Source organism: Rhinichthys klamathensis, unplaced genomic scaffold, assembly GCF_029890125.1.
Source record: "Rhinichthys klamathensis goyatoka isolate OS25496 unplaced genomic scaffold, OSU_Roscu_1.1 h1tg000042l_1, whole genome shotgun sequence".
NCBI lineage: Eukaryota > Metazoa > Chordata > Actinopteri > Cypriniformes > Leuciscidae > Rhinichthys > Rhinichthys klamathensis.
Window position 1 is genome coordinate 2655518 of NW_026606589.1, and position 26120 is coordinate 2681637.

General features: G+C 42.4%; 2 protein-coding genes across 2 annotated transcripts in view; both read right to left on the reverse strand.

Moving 5' to 3' along the window:
- Positions 1-2763: 2763 nt before the first annotated feature.
- On the reverse strand, positions 2764-21357 carry si:dkey-46i9.6 (E3 ubiquitin-protein ligase TRIM58). Its single transcript, XM_056247073.1, has 7 exons — positions 21276-21357; positions 19192-19844; positions 18234-18329; positions 8102-8335; positions 7391-7538; positions 3653-3679; positions 2764-3524 (listed from the first exon to the last, which is right to left on the reverse strand). Exons 2-7 carry the CDS (start codon positions 19840-19842, stop codon positions 2971-2973), a joined length of 1710 nt encoding a protein of 569 aa, XP_056103048.1. The 5' UTR covers positions 19843-19844; positions 21276-21357; the 3' UTR covers positions 2764-2970.
- A 1363-nt stretch (positions 21358-22720) lies between these two features.
- btr12 (bloodthirsty-related gene family, member 12) overlaps positions 22721-26120 on the reverse strand; it is a 29383-nt gene continuing 25983 nt past the window's right edge. The window contains exon 7 of the mRNA XM_056247074.1: positions 22721-23499. Within this exon, the coding sequence (XP_056103049.1) occupies positions 22955-23499 (545 nt within the window). The 3' untranslated portion in view covers positions 22721-22954. The remainder of the gene's footprint in view (positions 23500-26120) is intronic.

A 26120-nucleotide genomic window follows, 5' to 3' on the forward strand; every position in this document is an offset into this window, starting at 1 on the left:
ATCCTTGGATCGTGTGTTCGTCCCTGCCCTCGCTTTATTACGAGTGGGGACACACGCGATTCATGTGTTGTTTGTTTGGGAGTGGAGCATGCACAGTCAGCTCTAGTAAATTGGGGCTGACAGTGTTCATTCATAAATTACCGACGTGTAATGTGCACTATCGAGAGTTTTAGCTCTGCTCTTGTCGGTTTTCTTCTCGAGGGAAGAAAGTCAATAAAGATTTGGAGGCAGCACGTAGATTATGGGTCTTCATGTCTACAATAAGAATCTATGGCTCAGATTGCACGCTTGTCGAGGCAGAGCGTAGATTATGGGTCTGCATATCAAATAATGGGTCTGCATATCTGCAAAATAAAGTGGCTCTTCTCACGTTTGCCGAGGCAACGTGTAGATAATGGTCCGCAAAGTATAATATGCGCAGGGAACTGAGTAGACGGGGAATTTCCCTTTCTCTCGTTCTCTTATGATTGTGTGAAAACTAATTTTGTATTATTTATTGTTTGAGATTATAATATGAGGTCTATATTAATACACTATATTTAGCCTTTCAACTAGACCGTTTCTACTTGTCTGGTTGATATTTGACTGCATTTAATTTTTGAGAAAATTAAATATGTACTCATCTAATCTTTGAGTTAAATTTTTTGTATTAATATACTATTCAGCTTTTTCACCTCCCTACGGTGGTGGACCCCAAGCAGGCTCTGGTTATGTTATCATTCCTGGGAAGCGACTCACTGAGGAGGGTCGCAGCGCTGCCAGTTCGGTTGTTCCCTGCCAGTTCGCCGCTTCAGGGCACCGAGGTGTCAGCGTTCCCGAACAATCCTCCGAGGAGGGTCATAGAACAGTCAGTTCGGTTGTTAAGCAGGCTCTGGTTATAGAGCAAGAAGTACAGACTCTTCTGCGAAAGGTGGCTATAGAATCCACCCAGGAGGGAGTACTTTTTCTCTCAGTTGAGCAGGTTGATCCTTCCCCCCGTCCAGAATTGTGGAAACTTTGGGCTTGGCCTCTGAGGGGGCCCAGCTCATAAGTTCAGGTCTCTCAACTGAGGTTGTTGAGACCATCCTCAACTCCAGAGCTCCCTCCACGAGGAAACTCTACACCTTGAAGTGGAAATTGTTCACTTCCTGGTGCGGAGAGCACCAGCTGGACCCAGTTATCTGCCCTGTGGTTGCAGTGCTGGAGTTCCTGGTCTATCCCCCTCCACACTAAAGGTGTACATGGCGGCCTTAGCTGCTTAACACGTCCCTTTAAGTGGTTTATCCTTGGGGAGGCACCCTGTAGTACGTTTCCTTCACGGCACTGTGAGGCGTCTGACCAAGATACTAGGAGTATGGCTGCCTCAAAGGCTATGACTTGGATCTAGGCTCCACTCCGGGGTTTAGGGTGCTTGCTTCTTAGTGTGCGCAATGACTTCACACAGAACAGGCATTTGCTATTATGGTGTAGTGGGTATTAGGGATGTCACGGTACCAAAATTCCAGTAGTCGGTACCGATACCATTAAAATATTACAGTTCTCTGTACCAATTTCGGTACCACAGCAAAATATGTTTGAACTATTTTTCCAATTTATTTAACTATTTGAAAAAAAATATTCAATTCAATGACTTTATTATTTATGACGGTAAATTTATGAAAGCATTGAAGGCTACATGCTGTTTAAATGAAAATTTTGATGATATTGAGAAATATTGCTTATAAAAAAATCAAGTGAAAAATAAGCAACCTTCTATGCACACATTATTATTATTAGTAGTAGTATTTTTAATTAATGGAGACGTAGTTAAATCTATTGTACAGTAGCCTAATATAATTATTTCTGTCAATTTCTTTAAGTTGAACCAAACTTTTATTTTGACGGGTTGCCGTGAAGACCTTTGAGTTTCTGTGCGTGTATGATATGACGATAGTTTTTCTCAAATGAAACGGTAAAATGCTCATGAAGTGACTCTCGGAGATGAATTGAATCATAAATCATGTCATTATATCGTGAGGCAGCAGAGACTGAAAACAGCGCGAGCGTCACTCGTGCTTCAGTGTGTGTGTGTGTGTGTGTGTGTGTCTGTGTGTGAGGTAACGTAAATGAAACCGTGCGTCTGCGCTGTTCATTCACACAGAGACAAGCAGAACATGCAGGTTTAATATTTAAATAGTCTTTTTGCAGTTTAATATACACAGACACCACATCAGCAGCGCCGTCGGTCACCATGTCTCAGCGCTTTCATGAAGAGGACGCAACTTCACGCCCTTTGTGCATGCATGCGCATCAAGAACCGGGTTTGACCGGGTACTCGGTACCACCGGTACTTGGTACCGTGACGTTTAAAAAAATTTTGTACCGACTTGGTACCGAAGTACCGAATATTTTGACAACACTAGTGGGTATAGTGTTCCCACAGCGTCTCGACGCAGCTCAAGTTCCCTTGAAAGGGAACGTCTCAGGTTACGACGTTGCCCTGCCATACTCCCTGCATGCCTGTTTATCGACTTGCTTCGGCCTATCAGAAGCTAGCGCGGTCTGTTTTCAGGTGTGCTTTATAGTTTCCTGGTCGATGACGTCACCCGCCTATGACGTCTCGTCTCTCCATTGGACTGATTATACACGTACTTCACGACGCAATCACGCAGGGGCGTTCCCACAGCGTCTCGACGCAACGTCTCGTTCCCTCTCAGGGAACCATGGTTACAGTCGTAACCTGAGGCGTTATTCAATTATACACATAACGTATAACAAATGTGTAAACATGGATTATATTTATTCATTTGTTTTGTATGCTTTGGTTCTTTGTCATAATTGCTCTTGTATGGCCATGCAATAAAACTGATTTAATTTTTTTGTAGAAATATCCATATAACAGTCAGGAAATTAAGGCAAAGAAAGCAGTTCTCAAACACACATAGTAACAGGATAGAAAACAGCAGTACTGCAGGTCATGTCACCAGACCAAGTCTTAATGGAGCTCATGTTTCAGCACTGTTTAGTATGAGACGTCTCTTGCATGGGACAGATCATCATAGTGTCAGAGGCCTTATCGCAGCAGTAGAGGTAGAAGAACGGGAAGAGTTTCTCTTTAAACGAGTCCACAAAGGTGTAGATGTGACTTTTGTTTTGTACATCATAGAATGACAACTGTCCTTCTTCGTAGTCCACATATACGCCCACTCTCTTCAGCTTGGGCTCGATGGAAAGCAGGAGGGGTGGAGAGGAAGAAGCACGATATTCTCGCCCTTTCCTCATAGCTAAAGCCCAATAACCGTGAGCCGTACTCACCGAAATCCTCCCTTTTCTGTTAACAGATGCCCGGGCGACACCTAGGTACCAGTCGTCCTTCTCGCCCACCTGAACTTCCCAGTAACTGCGTCCGGATGACAATTCTTCACGGCCGAGTGCAATAACCACCGTATCGAAGCGCTCTGGTGTATCGGGCAGGTCCTGCCATGCTCCGAGATGACGCATCTGACGCCTGTCCTCGGATAGCTGCAGCCAAGGGTTAGCCGTGTCCGGGTCAAAGGTTACATCCACTTCACGGGGACATACAACAGAGACATACAGTAAGTAGATTATCAAACAGACCAGGCAGAGATAAACCCACTTGAATGCAAAGCGGTCTAGTGATATATGACCGATTAAATGAACAAGAAAACATTACCTGAGTACTTCTGAACTCTCCTCAGCTCTGTTTAAGATGACAAAAATAAATAAATTAATAAAAAGTAATTGTTTTATAGGTTGGATTGTACTTGAGAGGTTTTTATAATTATTTTACTTTTTTAAAACTTTAGAAAAACCTTTTATGTCATGTCATGTCATGTCATATATTTGCACAATTACACTATTTTTTAACCCTTTAGAACCTGAAGCTAAAATAGGTGTTTTTCACACATTTTGATTTTTTGACTGCAAAATTCTAAAATAATGTGCTATCTTCATGTGCAAGGTGTCATCTTTTTCAGAAAAAGATTAGCTTTCAACAAATTACAGTTATTGACCATTATTGTGTGTGGTGAGTTTGTAAATAGAATTTAAATAGACAAAAATTTAAAAAAACGAGAACACATTTTCTGATTTTTATTTAGAAAAAAAAAACAGAAAAATCACAAACGAAAGGAACTAACACTTTAAAGTTGAAAAATGAAGTATAATACATCAGATACAAGTCTTTTTTGTGACATTGGGTTGCACAGTTTTCATTTAGGACACTTTTTTTCATACACGCACACATACAAATGTGTCCATTCATAGGCACGCACACATACACATGCATACACCACATGTAAAGATACGTGAAAGAGTAACGACCATCCGCCTCCCAAGTTTCATTAAAAATCATCCCAATCCCCTCTTCTGCTGTCTACCACTTCTTTCGCGATGTATTTCTTAGTTTCTTTTACTATTTTATACAATCCAAAACACTCTAACCTGCCGCGCTTCGTATCTCTCTGTTCAAATCCTTCCTTCCCGCTTTGCCAGAAAGCTGCTGTCATTTGCTGACAGAATTACCGTAATAAGCCGTATATTGCCGAAAAGCGCATGTTGTCTACTGTCAGGGGCAATTTGAATGGTTTTGATAGTGTGAACGGTTGAAGAGTTACGGTACAATGAATACAGCTTGCTTGTCTGTGTCGGCGACGACACAGCCGGTTCTAAAGGGTTAATGATGAAGTTGCAATTTGATACATTTAAAATATGTTTAAAATACATTTTAACATTGAATAATAATGTTTGTGCATTTGTATGTTAGTCAACACATAAAAAGTGTACTTTAAAGCACAACAAAAGATTATTAAAACACAATATTTTAAAATGTAATCTAAAATATAACAAAAAAATTGACATTATTACAAACTGCACTTTTTAAAAGTGTGCTTAGAAACATAGGGGCAGTTTCACACACACACAGGTGAGGTCTCTGGACGGGACGTGGAGGATTAGGTGATCTACCACAAGCGGTAGATCACCACCACCAGTGATCTTTCACTTCGACAAGAGCACCCTCTACGAGGCACGTAGAAACACACACCTACGCTTTGAAGTGTAACCTGTTTGTTGAGTGGCCTCAACGCACTTCCTTATATTCCTGATTCACAGGGCGGGGTGTGCGATGCAAATCTTGCACGCCAATGTGCATTGGCTTGTTTAGTCCAACTCATCAGTTCAGTTCTGACATAACCTCCGTTACATTAGAACCTAGATATTTTAGTCTTGGAATAGGCTTAGGGCCTATTCCAATCGTACACCCGGCGCAATGCAGCGCCAAGCACGACGCAAGTGTTTTTTGCTAGTTTCAGTCCAGCGCGGTTATCATTTTCACGTCCTGCGCCACGTTGTTTAAATAGCAAATGCATTTGCGCCCATTTGTGTGCCCATGGGCGCGCTGGTCTGAAAACGAGGTGTGTTCAGGCACATTGTTGGCGTGTTGCTATTTTGAGGCAACAGAAATAGACTGTGCCAGTGACCAACTGAAACCTGGTCTAAAGTTTTTTTCTTTGTTATTTAAAGAGCGTATATGCGCCTATAGGCGGGTCCACAATGCGTGTACACTCTGCTTATTAAACACACAGGGACACACAGCAGCACACACACATGCGAAATATTTCAAATAAAATGATTACAATGTAAAAGATTATTGTTGTGTACATTTGATGGAATCTGGCTCGTCACATAGATGGTCTGCTTGCGCTTTAACCTCACACACACACACAGACACACACAGCTTTAACCTCGCGCACGAGCAGTTCCGTTTGCGCTCTGGAGACACGTTCGGTCTTTCCACTATCAAATTCCGTCATGTAAATAGCGAATCCGCCATGGTGCGAGCGCAACTGGCATTTAAATGGTAAATGGACTGCATTTATATAGCGCTTTCACAGACCCAATGGCCACCAAAGTGCTTTACATATTGCCTCACATTCACTCACACATTCATACACCGACGGCGGTGTCAGCCATGCAAGGCGCCATCCAGCTCGTCGGGAGCAGCTGGGGTTAGGTGTCTTGCTCATGGACACCTCAACACTTGGTCAGGTGGAACCGGGGATTGAACCACCAACCTTCCGGTTTGTAGACAACCTACATGAGCCCCTGCCGCCCCACAAAAGGGAATGGGTGATGAGACTAAATCCCAAAACACACCCATTACTCATAAAGAAAATAGGGACAACCCTTTTAGACCATGCGCCTGGTGCGCTGACCATTTTTCCCGTCGTTAAACAAGCAAAAGTGGATTCGGACACGCCCTAAGTGAACTTGCGCCCTGCGTTTTAGACCATGCACTTAGATCGTTAAAATAGGGCCCTTAATCTCTGTCTGGGAAACCGCCCCACCATGAAAGTGTACTCTTTTTTGGTAAACTTAAGAGGAATTTTATTTTATTAATATTATATAATCTGCAAGGACAGTACAAGATTTGAAGTAGCTACACTACAAGTGCACATTCAATAAAGTGGTGTAAGTATGACATCATTTCATAGGCCAAAATGGGGTAAAGAGTTAGCATTGTAGCATTTCTGGTTCCATCGTCCTGGTGTCAATGAGTTTTTTGAATGGGATTTTGGTTAAATGGATGTAATAATGTCTGTGGTGAACACAAGCTCAAGACACTTTGACGTTTTATTCTACGACATAAAAGTCAGTTTTAATATAAATACTGACCAATACTGTAATACTGACATAAATATCAGTATTACCCCAATTGTGATTTTTTGAAGGTGTTATGTGTCTTTAAAAAGGCAGTTGCTAACAAGTGGCTAAATGGGACTACAGAGTCTGTCAGGGAGAATAAACGTCATCATGGCGAACAGGTCAGCTCAGTCTGTGTTTACAGCCTCGTTATCTTTATAATCATGCTCTAATAAACTATTGTAACTCAAACATTTTGGGAAAATGTTTTTAGATAAAACTGAAAGAGTAGTCGGAAGCTTAGTGCTGGTGACGTTGAAGTCATGGGACTGTGGTGTAGTTTGTTTATAGCCTACCTTTACCTTTTTACTTCTGGCTACTGCATATAGACTTCAAAATTCATAAACGTTGTGTTCATCTGGGAAAATTATCTTAATGGACAAAACGTGTAAGTATCATAAACTTTTGTTGACCACAAAGCTTGTTTTTTGCAATAATCCAAAAGCCTATGGGGAAATCCTATTGGGTTTTTGCCAAGGGAACCAGTGTGACGCTAACTGCTAGTTGGCCTACAAAGTGACTTCATACCTGCGCCACTCTATACAATTATGCACTACTTCACAAGGGCAGGAAGACCCTAACAGTTAATTCTTCATGGTTACAGCCAATCTGTCTTAAAACTGTGCCACTTGTTGAGGTGAATATAAAGTATAGGGGCAGAAAAAGAGTGATGTGCATTAGTAAAATACTGTAACAGTAAAGTTCTTACCCAATTCTACAAGTTTGTCCACTTCTTCTGTAAGTGTCTCTTCTAGTTTGAGCACTGCTCTTCTGGTGGTGCCAACACACTGATCCGCATACACACAGGTCTCAGACCAGTCTTTAGTGTTTGGATGAGCCATTAATGATGTAAAGTTCTGGAGGAGAAGACAGTGGACATTTTAAAGGAGCTGTGTGGCATACAACAGAGATTAGCAGCAAATTCCCTTTCAAGAAAAGTTCACTCGCCATCCATATTTGCAATATTTCGGTAGCATCCGGAGCTTTTAACGGCAGCTGCAGTAATGCAATGACCTTACTAATTAGCAATTGGCTCTTTTATTTAGAAGGCGGGACGTATTACACCATATTGGGCATTGCATTTTCTCCCATTCATAAGTAATATGAGTGTGCCATCTTTGTATATCTAAACTCTTTGTTAGCAGACTCTGAATAATACATCTTGAAAAACATCCTGCAACCTTTGAATGTTTGTTGCCATCATTGATCACAAAACACTTTGGAGGTCATTTTTAGCACTGTACAATTATGCAAGTTGCTTATGAGTTTTTAAATAGTCATGGGTCTCTAGATTTGTTTAATCATTCTTAAATGTGAATCAAATTATCCACATCAACAAAATTGACAGTGAAGACTTTTTACATTAGTAAAAATGAAGAACAGATTACATGAAAAAAAATATAGGGTAAAAATATTTTACCTGCAGGAAGTGAATGTGGTCTTCAGTGTGTGAGAGATACCCTAACTTTGTGTTTCTCAGTTTCAGAACATCTATTTCCTGCTCCAGTTCTTGTATTTGTTGGTTGGCCCAGCTCTCTGTCTTCTTCTGCTTCTCCTCGATGTCCAGCACCAGCTCGGCCTGGACCTTCTGGACTGCTCGGATCAGATCCGAGAATACCTGCATGCTGTCCTCAATATCTCTCTGAGCGCTGCTCTGTGTTTGGGAGGAGATACACACTAATCAGTGCAGACCAGGGGCGTAGCCAGAATTTTATTTTTGGGGGGTCCCATCTTAAAATGAGGGGGCAACTAATATATATATATATATATATAGCCTATATATATAGCTTAACACCTGCACATATTTAACATCATATTTACTTCACCGTTTCAGAAGAACAGACATAACAGCCTACATCATAGCTCGCCGATTATAACCTTTTACATGAGTCTACGATTATAAAAAGTATCAATGATTACATCATACTCAGTCCAGAGAATCCACCAATTCACATTCGAAAAACAGCAGGGAAAGATTTAAAAGCAAATGTATACAGCATCAAATTACAGCATTTTTACTTCACTGTTTCAGTGTACCATTTTGGGGAAAAGCAACGATTCTTTCCGGCAAACTCAGTGTAATGAAAAGTGGTCATCACTGGTTGTGAAGGTGGTTCATCAATTGTCATTGGGCATTGTGCCGATCTGTGTCGTGGAAGTCTCACCCATGGGCGTCAGTTTGGTTTGAAATGTGCTGGGGACAGAGACGCATTCGGAAGTGCATTTTCAGAAGTGCTGGGTACAATGCTTACTAATGTAAATAAATAAAAATGTATACAAAAATGTGATGATGTCCGACTCGTTTTATGAAGAAGAAAGCCTTAAAAAAAGCATTAGACATATGACCCACTATTCTGCTTCATAAGTACCATGTTGACAATATGACATGACGTGGTTTAATGTACTTAAAGGGGTCATATAATGCCATTTTTGTACAAGCTAATATGATTCTTTAGGGTCTAAATTAAAAGTTTGTAATATACTTTAATTAAAAATTCTCATTAGTATTGTAAGAAAACACTTATTTTACCTGGTAAAAAACAGCTCTGTTTTCAGCACGCCGTTTCAGTGTATATGACTTTAAATGATCATGAGCTTTGCTGACTCCGCCTCTCTGTTCTATGCGTACACCAGAGCAGGTGTTCTGACGATTCATGCTACCCATCGAGATTTGCTACTTACTGGTTATGCGCATGTGCAGACTCAGTTTTTTTTTAACAAAAGGTAAATTTTCATGTGTTATAAAGTAATTTCCCTTTTAAAAATGCCAACTACCATATGAATATTTGTACGGTCAGTCAGCTGAACAAGAATAACTGAAAGTTTCAGTTACTAAGGAAAGGTGTGCTTTAACAAGTCAAAGATGAATATTTGATGATAATTTTTACTTTTCACACCGTTTTAAAAATAAAAACAGTAGTCTACAGTATACAGTAGCTACTCATAACTTAGAATTGTGTTATAATTGTATTTCATTTAATATTAATCGACATTCTGTGATCGATTCGCGCTACGGTAGCATTTTTCGACGAGGCAGCACAAATCGTCAGAACACCGGCTCTGGCGTACACCGTTTGTAACACAATAACACAATAACCATAACACGTTGTTCAGTATAAACGTGGGATTATGCATTATATTGAGAACGTCATACATAGAAAACATGCCGAAATGTACCCTGAGTGTAAACCTTAGACGCATTCATTGTGAAGCGTGCAGCTAGCGATTTACAAGGATTAATATAAATATTAATATAAAGTTTAATAAAACGTTACACTCACTTCAGTTCTTCTGTAGCAGCTGCAGGAACACGAATAGATGGTACCGATCCTTTCAGGAGCAGCTTCTTAGCAAAACCAGCTTTATACCTCCTCGTTTATAAAGCAGTCTGATGTGTGAAATGATTCGCGCAAACATGAGAGCATTGACGTTGCTCGTGGGGAATATTCCCTTCGAAAACAAACTCAGCCACTGCGTCTTCGGCGGTTCGGATTTAGGAACATTAAAATGACTGCTGTGTTCATTATTACACCCAAGAACAGAACACCACAATCGCTTAGACGCCATTCTGCTCATAGACAGTGCTCCAGCATATCAACAATGACCGCGCCGATCCGCGCGGACTATGATTGACAGCTGGCTCACGAGCGAGGGCGGGTCTGTGTTGAAACGCGGCTGTCATTCAACAATCGCGGGAGGGGCGTGCGAGCTTGTGACGTCACAGGCTCGAACGGCTCGATTTGAGGCAGGGGAAAACATATAAGGAGATTAAAACAAAACCACTGGATGGATTTTTATCATTATATGATGGCTGTGTACAGACACTGCCAACACACATTTCAGTACAATCAACTTGTAAAAGTGCATGGACCATTATATGACTCCTTTAAACAATGATTACCAAATTTCTCTCTCATATTGCCCCTCATAACCACTGAAACCAGTCAAAAAATCCAACCCAAAGTCCAATTATTATGGACGTTATCTGACATTAAGCGTTTCTGCTTCACATTTTCAGCAGGGCAGCGGCCAGCGGAGCGGCTGTGGGTTGACTCTCTACGGTTTTCATGGGATTTATAAGTCCCAACTTGAAAAAGCTTTACGTGGTTTAATATACCTAAACAACAATCACCAAACTTCTCTCATTGCTCCTCATAACCACTGAAAACTGTCAAAAAATCCAACCCAAAGTCCAATTGTTATGGACGTTATCTGACATTAAGCGTTTCTGCTTCATTGAGTCTATTCTAGGAAAAAGCTTAACGGTTTAATGTACCTAAATCACGATCAGTGATCACCAAATTTCTGGTTAGATTCTTTGACAGTTTTAAGTGGTTATGATGATATAAAATGTGTGGCTATGCCTTTTTGCTAATATTTTGATTTAATTCCCAGTACCTACACACAACACAACTTCTGCAATACAAATTTTGCCAAGATTGAAAAAGCAAAAATATGTGTCGCACAGATGAACGCTATTATGATGACTGACATCACCCAATCATGTGCGATTCCCACACGGGTGATTCCAATCAAAGTAACAAGTTCGATTTGGCGTGCCAACCACCCCTCCCCCAAACGTATCCCAATGTTACAGTTGTTGCAGTGTTATGAACAGATAAGCGTGTAGCCAGCGCATCAGCAGAACGGCTAAATTGAGCTCAAGGTTTTAAAAAAAAAAAGTGGTGGGTACAAAATGACTCATGACGAAATCTGATGGGGACGCGTACCCACCGTCCCCACCGAAATCGACGCCTATGGTCTCACCACTAACACTCCTGTGATGAAATCATAGACAGTATAAGAAGTGGACAGAGCCATCTCATTGGAACTCAGTTAAGACAGTTGAAGCCCATTTTTAGCGATTTTTGAGCACTTCCGTTCCTGACGCGCAGACTCAAACCGACTCAAACTAAGCTTGATGACGTGAGCAACCTGTCTGACAGACGTTAATCTTCTAGTAGCTGTGCGTGAAAATTGCCAACGTTAATCTTGCAGAGACGGGGAACTTGAGCAAAGAGTTCTTTGGCGTGAGTGAGCAGGAGTAAGTATTCCGTTGCTTTTATGGACTCATTATCTATGGGCTTCTCCCTTGACGGGACGTCCCCCCGATTGCCTGCGAGCTTCTCCTCCTGTCTGTACGGTAATTTCTGTTCAGCGCGACAGAGAGTCGAGTGGTTATGACGCAATCGTTAGCCTATTTTTACTAAATCTGTTTCTACGGGGCCATAATGTAACATAGAAGCTAATGGAGCCCTTTATACATTGTCGTGTTTCTTTAGAAATAAATAATGGACAAATGGAGTCTTTAAACGGCTCAGATGTAAAGTTATTCGCTGTCAAAGTGACGCCAAAATGAATGGGAGTCAATGGAAATGCTCACGCAAGTGAAGTTCTGCTACAACATGGCGTCACCCGGCCGGCTTCAACTTCCGGTCGATGGATTACCCCCTTGGATGAAATAGGCCTATGCGTTTCTGTGTGTTTCTCAGGTGCCACTTCACTCACTGTCACCTCGTAGTAAGCTGAAGCAGACTCGGATGTAGATGGCACATTTTCTCCTTCTCACTCATCTTTCCGTGCTTTTTTGAAAAAGCGTAATATTGTACATTGCGCACCAGCCATTGTCACTGCATATTAATGAACTCTCACTCAAAGATGACAGCGTAGGTTACGCACAACATGTGACATAATCAAATCAAGTTTGAAAACAGCCGCATTTTACCGTGCAGCATTTTGATTGGTCAATCTATCAATTAGACTAACAATTTTAAATTTCTTTTTTTAAATTATTTTATTTTAAGCAAACAGAAATCTGAGGACATGTAAATGAGGAGGCCTAGGCCCACCCAGGCCCCCTCCTGGCTAAGTGCAGACATAAATAAAAACGTTTGTTTGAAATGTTTAGCATATATATATGCATATGTATGTATTGCATATCACCATGACTTAATAATAATACCTTTGGATATAGTTCTTTAACCATTTGAAGGAGCTCTACAGAAGTTTTTTTGGTTAAAAATCTGTTATTGAGCAAGAACATAATAAATCAAATTATCTGTTTCTAAAACTGTCTTGCCTTGCTAAGAATCAAAACAGCAAGCTTATAATAATGATTTATAACTTGGGCTGTTGGGTTATATTTCACGGTAAATGGTCAGTTTCATGTCATTCCTCTTTGTTACTGTAAATAAAGAAATGGTCCGGTAAGGTCCGAATGGCGGAGGTGGACAGTAACAAAGTACATTTACTTGAGTACTGTACTTAAAGGACAAGTTCGGTATTTTACACTTAAAGCCCTGTTTTAAGATCGTTTCTGATGAAATAGAACAGTTAAGATTGAAATTTGGACACATGCTGCTGGCCCGAGAATTTTCGGTTTCTGTGGTTGCACCCCCCCACCTCCACAATGGTTGCGTAGGTGCACTGGAACAATCCTTCATAAAACGCATTAAACTTTAGTTTACAAAGACGTGAAACTCACCGAGTGGTCTGGGGTGTTCACTGATATGGTCACACAAAAATCGCTGCAAAAGATGCTTTCCAACAGGTTTTATCGTAGTTTTTGTCCAAGAAGTTGGACAAAACTTGTAGTTGTATTACATACAACAATGCAACAATAATAAAACAATGCATTGACATTTACTTTTTACTTTTGATACTTAAGTTCTTTTAAAAACGAGTACTTCTGTACTTTTACTTAAGTAAAAATCGATCTTTACAACTTTTACTTGTAACTGTCACGGTTTTCCCTGGTCCTGTCCCGCACTACATTTCCCAGCATTCCCCCTGGATCCCCGCACCTGCACTCACTTCCCTCATCACCGCAGCTGTTCCCTTTCACCTCATGATCTCGCTATGCTGATCCTTTATAACCTCCTCACTCCCATTGTCTCACTGCCGGGTATTATACGTTACTTCATGTTTCTGTTTCCACGTGCTACTACTGTGTTCTGAAACACTGGCTCCAGAGGTTATCGGCGAGTGGCTTTGTGTTCCCTCACTCGGGGTGACTCCAGTGTCTAAGTGAGAGATCGTCATTTCTAACGGGGATATTCCCGTGTTGGCTATCCGTGTGATAGTGTTCCTCGGAGTGTTTCTACGTCTCTACGCTCGAGGTGATTCCTATGTTCTTACGTGATTGTTTATTCAAGAGTCTTCTATGAACGGAAATACTGGATCGACTCCTCTTCTCCAGTGACTGATGTGAGTGTTAATTCAAGAACTGTCTGTATGAGAATTCCCCGTGCATCCGTGAGCGTTAATTCATGGACTGTCTGTATGAGAATTCCCTGGGCATCTGTGAGTGATATCCCGAGGACTGTCAGTGAGAACATCCCATGCTCATCTGAGTGATATCATAAGGACTGTCAATGAGAGCATTTAGGAATTCGTGCTTGAGTTCAAGTTTAATGTGTCTGCAATCTTTTGAGTTTTCTACGTTTATTCTTCTGCCCTGGATTTGCTCTGTGTATAAATAAAGTCTGTTGATTTAGTATTCTGGTCCCCGTGGTTATTGTGACAGAATACCCGGCCACACACTTGAGCAAGTTCCAGTTCAGTCCCAGCTTTAACCGATTCCCCTTCCAGGATGTGTTGGGAACAGATCGCGGCGCTGGCCCAGGAAAGCCGCGATCTTTTTGATTTTACTGTTAAATTTTGTTCTTTGGCCAAGGACTGTGACCTGAGCGATGAGACGATTAAGGCCTGCTACAGGATCGGGGCCGAATACGTCGATCCGCGGCAGCTTCTTGACGTCTCGGGTCTGGACTGGAGGGAGGCTATATCCGTCTGCTGGGATAGTTTTTTCCCTGAATGTACTGTCCTCAACCCAGTCAAGCCTGTTCAACTAATCAGCCCAGTCAAACCCACCGAGCAGGAGTTCAGTATCCGCCCTAGACCAGTCGCGGGGATCACCTGGCCCAGAGCACGTAAGCTGGTTTCAAACAGTGCTGATCTGGCGTCCAAATTGTTCGACCCCCCTTTGATGTCAGTCCGGGGAGCTCGCAGGTATGCCCCACATCCAATCGGCCCAGCTAAATCCGCTCATCTTGTCTGCCCAGCCGAGCCAGAGCCAGTCGTCTGCCGAGCCAGAGCCGGACGTCTGCCCTGCCGAGCCAGAGCCGGTCGTCTGCCCAGCCGAGCCAGCGCCTGTCGTCTGCCCAGCCGAGCCAGCGCCTGTCGTCTGCCCAGCCGAGCCAGCGCCTGTCGTCTGCCCAGCGCCTGTCGTCTGCCCAGCCGAGCCAGCGCCTGTCGTCTGCCCAGCCGAGCCAGCGCCTGTCGGCTGCCCAGCCGAGCCAGCATGCTTCGTCTGCCCTGCCGAGCCAATGCACCTCATCAGTCCTGCAGAGTCCGCTCGTCACATCAGTCTTGTCCAGGCCGTGCCTCGCACCAGACCCAACAAGCCCGCACTTCACACTAATCCTGCCAAGCCCACAACCCACGTGAGAATAGATGAGCCTGCACTTTACTTAGCGCCCGTCGAAGCAGAAACCGTGGAGTTAATGGCCGCCTTGCCAGCAACCGTGAAGGTTTTGCCCGCTGACTCGGGGTCTGAGAATGTAGTGACCGCCCAATCAGGGGCTGTGAGTACCGAGCCCGCCAAGCCAAGCACTGTAAGTTCCGAGTTACCCAAGCCACTGGGTCCGCCCAGTTCCGAGTTACCCAAGCCACTGGGTCCGCCCAGTTCCGAGTTACCCAAGCCACTGGGTCCGCCCAGTTCCGAGTTACCCAAGCCACTGGGTCCGCCCAGTTCCGAGTTACCCAAGCCACTGGGTCCGCCCAGTTCCGAGTTACCCAAGTCGCCGGTTACGTCCAGCTTGGAGCGCCCCAGAACGCTGGCGCCGCCCAGCCACGAATTCCCCTGGACGCTGACTCCGTTCGGCCCAGAACATCCCAATCCGTTAACTTCGGCCAGCCCTAAGTACCCCAGACCACCAGCTCCATCCAACCCAGAGCTCCCCGAGCCCCAGGCCCAATCCGGCCCACAGCATTACTCGTCTGTGGTCTTGCTCAGCCCAGAGCCTGTGCCACCATGGTCAACCACCCAGCCTGCTCCCCCGTGGTCGACCATTTGGCCAGCCCCGCCCTGGTATCCTCTGGTCCCTTACTATCCTGGAGTCTCTGGTCCTTGGTCCCTGGTTCCCTATCCCCCCGGGTAGGACTCCAGGACGCCCACCCTCCATCCCCTCGGATGTTATTAGGCGCGAGGACGCGCCTCCCGGAAGGGGGAGTGATGTCACGGTTTTCCCTGGTCCTGTCCCGCACTACATTTCCCAGCATTCCCCCTGGATCCCCGCACCTGCACTCATCACCGCAGCTGTTCCCTTTCACCTCATGATCTCGCTATGCTGATCCTTTATAACCTCCTCACTCCCATTGTCTCACTGCCGGGTATTATACGTTACTTCATGTTTCTGTTTCCACGTGCTACTACTGTGTTCTGAAACACTGGCTCCAGAGGTTATCGGCGAGTGGCTTTGTGTTCCCTCACTCGGGGTGACTCCAGTGTCTAAGTGAGAGATCGTCATTTCTAACGGGGATATTCCCGTGTTGGCTATCCGTGTGATAGTGTGCCTCGGAGTGTTTCTACGTCTCTACGCTCGAGGTGATTCCTATGTTCTTACGTGATTGTTTATTCAAGAGTCTTCTATGAACGGAAATACTGGATCGACTCCTCTTCTCCAGTGACTGACGTGAGTGTTAATTCAAGGACTGTCTGTATGAGAATTCCCGGTGCATCCGTGAGTGTTAATTCATGGACCGTCTGTATGAGAATTCCCTGTGCATCTGTGAGTGATATCCCAAGGACTGTCAGTGAGAACATCCCATGCTCATCTGAGTGATATCATAAGGACTGTCTATGAGAGCATTTAGGAATTCGTGCTTGAGTTCAAGTTTAATGTGTCTGCAATCTTCTGAGTTTTCTACGTTTATTCTTCTGCCCTGGATTTGCTCTGTGTATAAATAAAGTCTGTTGATTAGTATTCTGGTCCCCGTGGTTATTGTGACAGTAACGGAGTAATATTTGACCAATAGCATTTGTACTTTCACTCAAGGAAGGAAGTTGTGTACTTTGTCCATCTCTGCTGATATCCATCTTTTTCTGCAACATGGAGGAATATTTTCTTTGTGCGTATATTAAAATAGAACAGAATATTGAAATTACTTCCACGTTTCAAAATAAGTTGGAAAGATCTAAATAACTAGAAGAATAACAAAGTGCAGTAAACTGTAAAACTATGTGCGATTCAAACCAGTGTTTAGGATTATGATAATGAAATTAAAATAATATGATAGCAAATATAACAGTTTGCAATATCAAGCAACTTAAAGTCCCCATGAAATCAAAATTGAAGCTCTTAAGCCCCATTTACACCTGGTATTAAAATGCGATCTGTATCCAGATAATAAGTGTTCTGATCTTACCTTTGCGTTTTCACCTTGTATTTTTAATGCGTTCTCGTTATCCACATTGAGTTCGGATCTCTGTCCTCCAGAGTGACACCTGCGCGTGAGCACTGAGGTGGCGGGAAATCAGCTGTAGTTTGTCAACATGGCAGGTGTAGGATCGTTAGAGATGCTATTACTGTACCGCCTGTTTCTACTTTTTCTCTGTCGCGGTAGGGGTCATTTTCAACGTTTTTCAGTTGTTGAACATTTCTATTGTAAAAAATTTCCACTATAGCACTTGTCTTCTGTGAATGGTAAACCCCGCCTTCTTTGATTTGATTGGTCATCTCCACTATAGCAAATAACACGGAATGAAATCATACATTACGCCGATATATTTGTTTTTAATCATCAACGAACACCACTAACCACTCGGTGAGTTGCACAGTTGCACAGTTTTGAAAACGAACGTTAAGGGTTGTTTTAAAGACATGTTTGTGCATGCCCATAGACAGCCACTCTGAAGCGATTCTAAAAGAGTCAAAAAGTCGAGACAGGACCCATCGTCAAAATTTCTGTCCACCACTCTAGTTCATCCAAAACAAACTAGAAAATAGACTCAAAGTGCTAAATACCGGAATTATCCTTTAAGTAATTAATTACTTCGCGTGTTCTATAATGTATGTGCTATATAGTACGAATATGTGTAGAATGAATGTAATCCGGACGTACTACATTCACCATGTTGTCATTATCAAATAACCTACAAGCGTCAGTTGTCTCTCATCACTGCCATTCACAAATACTCTCCTGTGGCCTCATGGTTAGTAAAGTGTCCATCATATGTACACTTCAGAACCTCATCTGGGTACTTTTTGTATACTCTTTTATGAGTACTGTGAATTTGCACATACTACTCTTGTCGCATACTGTTTTCACCAACTATATAGTAGGGAAGTATACAATTATGGATGCAGCCAATGTTCTTTGTGGGTAACTTCCCGTTTTAAGCACCAACCACTAGTTGCAAAAGTTGCAAAGTGCACCTTTAAGTCACACCAGCCCGAGGATCTCTGTGGATTGGTATTGAAGAAGAGAAAGGCTAAAGCATCTGCTCATGTTAACTAATCTGAAATACATACATAAACACTTAAACTTACTTTGTTCAACTCTATGGAGTGTTTGATATCATCAACTTTCTTCAGTCGGTCCTGAATCATCTGCTGAACTTCAGTTTCAGTTTTCCTCAACAAGGCCTGTCAATCACAATATATTGTGTTAAACTTTTTAAACCTGCTCTGGCATAGCTCTTTTTAGTGATGTAGTTTATCTGTATCCTAGTAAATCCTTGAAGAGCACAATTACAAAGTGAAGCATCCTTGGTTCCTGAAGTATTTTTCCAATTCATTTTGGACTATTAAGCCATTCATTTCCATAAAATACTGCAAATTGTATAATAGAATTAATCTTTTTTTGTGTTTACTTTTTAGGAAATATTACTGGTTTCATACACTAATACAAAATCACACATTAGCTAACATTAGCTATACAACTGAACAGAATATATGGGCAACCAGAATATATGGGCAGGCCACTGTCCTGCAGAGTTTAGCTCCAACCCTGTAGCTTTCTTAATCCTGAAGACATTGGTTAGCTTGTTCAGGTGAGTTTGATTAGGGTTGGAGCTAAACTCTGTAGGATAGTGGCCCTGCAGGACTGAAGTCGGCCATCCATTATTTACATGATCTGATTACTTTATTCAGCCAGTAACAAGTAATGAGTAAAGTAATGTTTACTTTTTCAAATATGTAAACTTCAGATTTTATTATATATCTATTTTCTGACAATTTATTTTTTACTTGAATTCTGCTTTTCCCCCCATGTTGAGAGAAATGTGGGTAGAGGTGTGCCAGCACTGGAATAATAGCATGTATGAGCATGATGGGTATTGCAGTGTTTGTCATGCTTATCAGTGACATACAGAGCGTCTAGCTTCCTTTCCAGTTCATTGCAATATTTTTAGTAAATCGAAGCGTTTCACTGTCATCCAGTTGTTCATTATTTATAGTGGACAAAACAATAATTGGCCCTTTTAGCAATGAGAAGTGGCACTTTTACCTTTTTCTCTGTCCACTCTCGTTCGACAGGAACAGTGTAATGTGCCCTGTGGTCCATCTCAGTGCACAGCACACACACAATGGTCTGATCCTTCTTACAGAACAGCTCCAGCAACCTCTCGTGCTTCTTACACATACGGTCCTCAAGGTTCTGCACAGGTTCGATCAGCTTGTGTTTGGTGAAGCGGGCAGTGTGCGTCTTCAGATGCTCCTCACAGTAAGACGTTAAACAAACCAAGCAGGACTTCACCGCCCGTCGCTGAGGCCCAGTGCACACGTCGCAGGACACCGCCTGGGCCCACGGTCCATTAGGAGGAATCAGTTCAGGCATTTCTGTAGGGAGCTCCTCATGGGTCCTGAGTCCTGGGTCCAGCTGCATTGTCTTCTGAAAGTTCGCGACTGGATTGGATTTCATTGCCTTAAATTTCTCAGCGATTTCCCTCAGCACTGTGTTGATGCTGATGTCGGGCTGCTTGAAGAATGTCTTTTTGCACATCGGACACATAAAGAGGGCACTGGACTTCCAGTAGCTGCCGATGCAGGCCATGCAGAAGTTGTGTCCACAAGGGATGGAGACAGGGTTTGTAAACACATCCAGACAGATGGAACAGTGCACCTGCTCCTCGGCTAACATGCTGGTTGGAGATGCCATTCCTATAGAGACAGAGGGAGAAGCATGTGCCCTCAAAAAAGCTGTAGTCTTCCAACTTCGATCAAAAGAAACTTTAAAATGAATAGAAAGCATAGAGACAACTTTTCTCTAAACTTGTCAATATTGCTTTCCCTGAAACAATAAGCTTTTTGAAGTTTATATACCGTCACTGTCGGGCTGAAACCTTATATGTCCAAAACTACTTTTGAAGGGGGGGAAAATTATATTAAAATAATTAAACGCTGCATTGACGGTGTTGTGGCTTTTTATATGATCAGGCACTTGCACATGTCGTTATATTATTAACATTTTTCCAGAATCAATCTCAAATGTAGTTATGAGGTTTTTTGACCAGCGATGTTGGAGATATGTTTTGTCCGTCATTAGACCGCTTCTGAGAAAGTGTATTGTATTATGTTTTCATCATCTTACAGGTTACAAAGTTTATAGCATCTTAAAACATCTTAGAATATTAAAGTCAACATGAAATACCATTTACAGCCCATTTTACTTCCATTATATAATGTTTTTTTATGGGCAAAACATTCTTTAGCAGAATGGATCAGGACCTAAATGCAAATTTCATGCTCTACAGAGCTAATCTTAACATACTTCGATGGAAAACAATTATTTTCATTACTGTTTCAGTATTTGCTAATATTTTAGAAAGGTTGCATTACATATACCCTAAAAATTAGCTATGCCTATTAAATCAGATGAAAGTCGTTTCAGAGCATTACAATAAAATTGCCATGGAATAGCATTGATGATGAATGGTGCACGTTAAGACCAGGAATGTGTATTATTAAGAAACTCAAATAAATAATCAATTTTGAACTCGCATTGACTTTAAACTGTTGAAATGTCATCCTATAAAACTAGAACAAAACTAGCACACACAGATAAATTACCAGTCTTTTTTAAACTGACTTGGTGGCATTATTGACAGCTATGCCGTGTGCTAAATATACAGAGTCATTTGGATTTGATTAGCAATCCGTCTGTTGGCTTGTGCTCTTAGCAACATGCAGTGGTCTTTGACACAGAAAGACTTCAGGAATTTGTAAAGCCTGGCTATTCATAGAAGATTATCATCACTCCAAAAATACTAGGCTTCCCAGACTCTTGCTTCTGGTCCTATCTCATAAACAACACCTGCATGCAATTTTTGGATCTATATCACCATTTTGTCTATAGTTTTTAATAGCTGTTTTTCAAACACATTTTAGCAGATAAATTATTATTCATTATTAGTAGTTGGACGAGTTCCAAGTTGATTTCAGCATGCTTTTATTAGCAAATGTGTCCTTTTCTATACATCTTAGCGATGCATTTGCTGAAATGACATGCAGAACATGCAGTTTCCTCAATCATCTTCATTCATCCAAGCATTTTTGACTTGAAGAGTCACAGTGTTTTTAAAGGAGACTCACCGGCTGTCTGTTGCAGCTGAATGCCACTGACCACAATGACCGTCCTGGACTGGACAGCAATGACATGCGGCACAGCTGACAGCCTCCGTTACCCTGAAATATCCCCCCTTACCCCTCCCCCTTAGCCCAGTTTCACTTTTACACCTTAGACTACATGGGATCTCTTCTAGCCTCAGGAAATATTAACCATTCACTGTCCGTAGAGTTTTTTGTCTTGTTTTGCAATTAGGGTAGAGTGGGTGAAAACACCCCCAACCATTCAGTGATGTTTCATTTTTATTTAAAAAAAAATGTCCCATAAAATGTAAAACACATTATGTCCAAATATTTTTATTCAACCACCTAGTTAGATTACATTTGATGGAATAACAAAAGATGTGTTATTCAGACCATGGCAACTACAGTAATTATGAAAGTGGGAAGCGATGCCTCCTGGAGGCGTTTTACCCCATGACTAGGTTTGAAAAAAATTGTCATTCTAAAAATATAATTATACTTTCCTTAAATAACACGTACTCCCTTACTACAGGCCTTACTCTTTTCATATCATATATAACTGTGATGTTCTGCAAAACAACAAGGTTTTCTGAGGTACATGATCACCAATGTAAGCTTCATAGTGAATAATTTTACATCACTCTGATTCACATAGTGAATGTATAACTATTATCTATTAATGAAAGACATGGCAAATTAATGTTATTAATTAATTTTATTCAAAAGTTCTGGAAAACTCATAAAAAACCTGTATCCAAACATTATGACACCCCGTTATAAAGATTAACACAGGAAAATACAAGACTGATCTGATCTTTAAAGTTGATATATTCTCCATTTAGCTTATGTAAATTGTAATATTATCCATCCATTTTAAAGTAAAACAAATCTAGATGTATAAACATTTGGGATATAATCTGGATTGTAGCAAGTTATTACAATTAATAACTTCACAAGTGGAATGGTCACATACTGTAGCCATGGAACCAAACATGAACCGTTCAAAAGTTTGGGGTGAGTAAGATTAATGTTTTTTTATGTTTTGAAGTGTCTAATGCTCACCAAGCTGCATTGATTTGATGAAAAATACAGTAAAAACTTTAATATTGTGAAATAATATTACATTTAAACCATTTTTTATTTTAATATATATATTTTAAAGTGTCATTTATTCCTGTGATGTCAAAGTCAAAACCATTACTCCAGTCTCCAGTGTCACATGATTCTTCAGAAATAATTCCAATATGCAGAATTGTTGCTCAAGAAACATTTCTTATTATCAATGTTGTAACTTTTTTCAGGATTCACTGATGAATAGAACGTTCAAAATAACAGCATTTATTGTAACATAAAGTATTTACTTTATTTTTTGGTTTAATTGAATGTGTCCTTGAGGAATAAGACTTCATTTCTTTTTTACTGACCTGAAACTTTTGAATGGTAGTATATTTGTTTTTTTTGTAACTATATGCATCTTTGAAAGTAACTTACAGTCTTTTTACACAAAATGCATGTGTTCTAAGATCACACTCCTCTGCATAAATTTACAGAGTGAACTCTTATAAACAAAACAAAAAAAGTGTATTATTTGTCCAGGAAAGTCTTCATTTTTGTGAAAATCAGCAATGTATTCTGTCCAACCCTGAAACCCATAAGAAAGACCCTGAAGTGAGTATGCTGTCTCAGCTGTGTTTGACGGCGGTGATGACCAGTGCTTCTGGATTCTTTCCGTCCTGGTTGATGCAAGGGCTGAAGATAGGGTAGACACTCTCAGTGAAAGCATCGCTAAACGTGTAGAGATGAGAGCGCATCTTCACGTCATAGAAGGACACCTGGCCAGCTTCATAGTCCAGAAAAATGCCCAGCTTCTGAGGCAGAGTGGTGATATGGAGAGGAACTCTGTGCCCAGCAAGGGCTTTCACTTCTCCGCTTTTCAGCCATAAACACCAGAAGCCGCCCTCTGGACTGAGACGGATCTCTCCTTTGCGTCGTGCCGACCCCCGGGCCACTCCTACGGTCCAGGCTGTCTTATGTCCCATGTCTACCTCCCAGTAGTGTCTTCCGGTAGAAAGACCCTCACGCGCCAGGACAAACAGTGCTGGGCTGAAGCGTCGCGGTGTGTCGGAATGCGTGGAGCTCTTGCGCTGCTCTTCATAGTGCACCTGCCTTCCGTCCTCGGAAAGACAAAGATCACGCTGAGCTGTGGCAGGATCCAAGATCACCTCACCTACAGAGAAAACCAAAATCATGTGTGTTGAACACAAAAATAGACACACAGAAGTGTTTCAGTTGATTTGATAAAATACTGTATACAAATACATGAATGAAAAATGTTTTTCAACTCCTTTAATCTTGACAGGGCGGGACGGGACGGGCACCTGATCGGCTCAGAATGTATTTTCAAATTGCATATTGAATTTTGCTACATTCATTGCGGGACACTTAATGGAAATGCAATCGCAAGTGTCTTAACTGTGAGTGTAAATGCAATTAAGAAAAATAACATTTAAATTATAATTTTGCTACAGTTTTTGCTTGTTAACATGTTAAACGAATTAATAATTTCTGTAATACATTTTAATTTTAATTTTGCAACTTATAAAGGGTTAAAATATGGATTCAATTTACATATTAAAACTAGTGCATGAAATGGCAAATGTAAATTATACAATTAAATTTTGATTTTAATTTTGCACCAAACGTTTCACAAAGGTAATGGAAAATTTACCACTGAAAAGAACCACTGTACTATGTCATCATGAACCATAGAAGTTAAATTCCAATACTCAACAACACAAGGAAAGCGGACGTATGAAAGTGCCCGAATGTGTTCTTGATATCAAGGATGCAGCTTTTGTAGCTGTTGAGACGCCCTTCATTTTATACTGCAATGGATTCCATTGACTGCTTTAAACAAAACTGAATTAACTAGATATGAGAGCATGACTTGTCTTGTTAGCTGGGTATAATGGGAACCGATATTTTTAGAGTTTTTAAGTCATGATGACCTGTGAAATCTGTTATTTGTAAAGAAAACGTCTCGGTTACGGATGTAACCCTCGTTCCCTGAGTAGGTAACGGAGACGTTCCGTCGGAGGACGACGAATGGGGTTTTCGCATCGAAAGCCTATCAACTTCGACTATTACAAAACGAGCCAATGGCAAAGAAATCCCATGGGTCTGCGGAATTTGCATAGCGTATCTCCGCCCCACCTCGTGGGTATAAAGCGGAAGACGCCGCAACATGCAGATATGTTTAATCGCTGAGGAGCCAAGACTGAGCTCAGGCGATCAAGTGGCAAGAAGACGGAACGTCTCCGTTACCTACTCAGGGAACGAGGGTTACATCTGTAACCGAGACGTTCCCTTTCGTTGTCACTCCGAGTTCCATCGGAGGACGACGAATGGGGATACCAGTCTAATCACGCCATCTTCTCAGCTGTCTTCCAGTGCCCTGCGTAAATCTGAGATCCCTGTCGTGAACTGGCACGGACGAAGGACTCCAATTTAGCACAGGAATACCAAGGTACACTGGGGAGCATATCCCAAGATTTTAGGGGAATATTCAATTACTGCCAACCCAGAGGGAGAATACACATATGACCCGAGGGATGCATATGGGGAATCACTGGGGTGTCCAGCCACAGGTGGAATATTTGAACCCCAGGGGTGGTAAGGTGGCTTGCCAAGGGAAAGACACATGCTCAGAGAGGCTTACAGTGGAAATACACATGTGGGGGTCGCTCAGAGGAGGGACCATGCACACGGGAGGAACCTAGCCGACGCGCAGGCAAAAGACACTGGCGCCAGCGTCAGGAGTGCTGGAGGAACTGAGGAAATATCGCACGTATCCAGTCCGTGGAGTGGAATGTCGAGCAAGCAAAGACACCTGAGCGGGTCCGGTACTAGCTGATTGAAGCGAGTACATGAGAGGACACTGGCTCTACTCGGAGATTGTAGAATCTGGTGAATGTGTTGGGTGTCGCCCAGCCTGCAGCTCTGCAGATGTCTGTTAGCGAGGCGCCATGCGCTAGAGCCCAAGAGGACGCCACACTCCGGGTGGAGTGGGCGGTCGACCTTGCTGCTGGTATGCCAAAGCAATGGCGTCCACTATACAGTGAGACAACCTTTGCTTGGAGAGAGCCTTTCCCTTCAGCTTCCCACCATATCAGACAAAGAGCTGGTCTGAGGTCCTGAATCCGGAGAGCACGTACTGGACAGAGCAGGCTGGGTCTGCCTCCTCCGGGGGCAGCGCTTGCAGGTTCACCACCTGGTCCCGGAAGGGAGTGGTAGGAACCTTGGGCACATATCCAGGCCGGGGTCTCAGGATCACGTGAGAGTAAGCCGGCCCGAATTCCAGGCACGCTTCGTCAACGGAGAATGCGTGCAGGTCCCCTACCCTCTTGATGGAGGCCAATGCAGTCAGAAGCGCTGTCTTCATAGACAGGAAGTTAAGCTCGACTGACTGTAAAGGCTCAAAGGGAGCACTCCCCAGGGTAGATAGAACCACTGCGAGGTCCCAAGAGGGTACGAGAGGAGGGCGAGGAGGATTCAGTCTCCTCGCTCCTCTCAGGAACCTGACGATCAGGTCGTGCTTCCCCACCGACTTACCTTCTATAAGATCATGCTGTGCGGCAATAGCGGCGGCATAGACCTTGAGGGTGGAGGGAGACAGCCTTCGCTCCAACCCATCTTGAAGGAAGGAAAGTACGACGCTGATTGAACATCTCCAGGGGGTCTACTCGGTGAGAAGAGCACCAGTTGACGAAGAGTTTCCACTTCAACGCGTAGACGTGTCTCGTGGACGACGCTCTAGCGGAAGTGATGGTAGCCACCACCGCTGGTGGT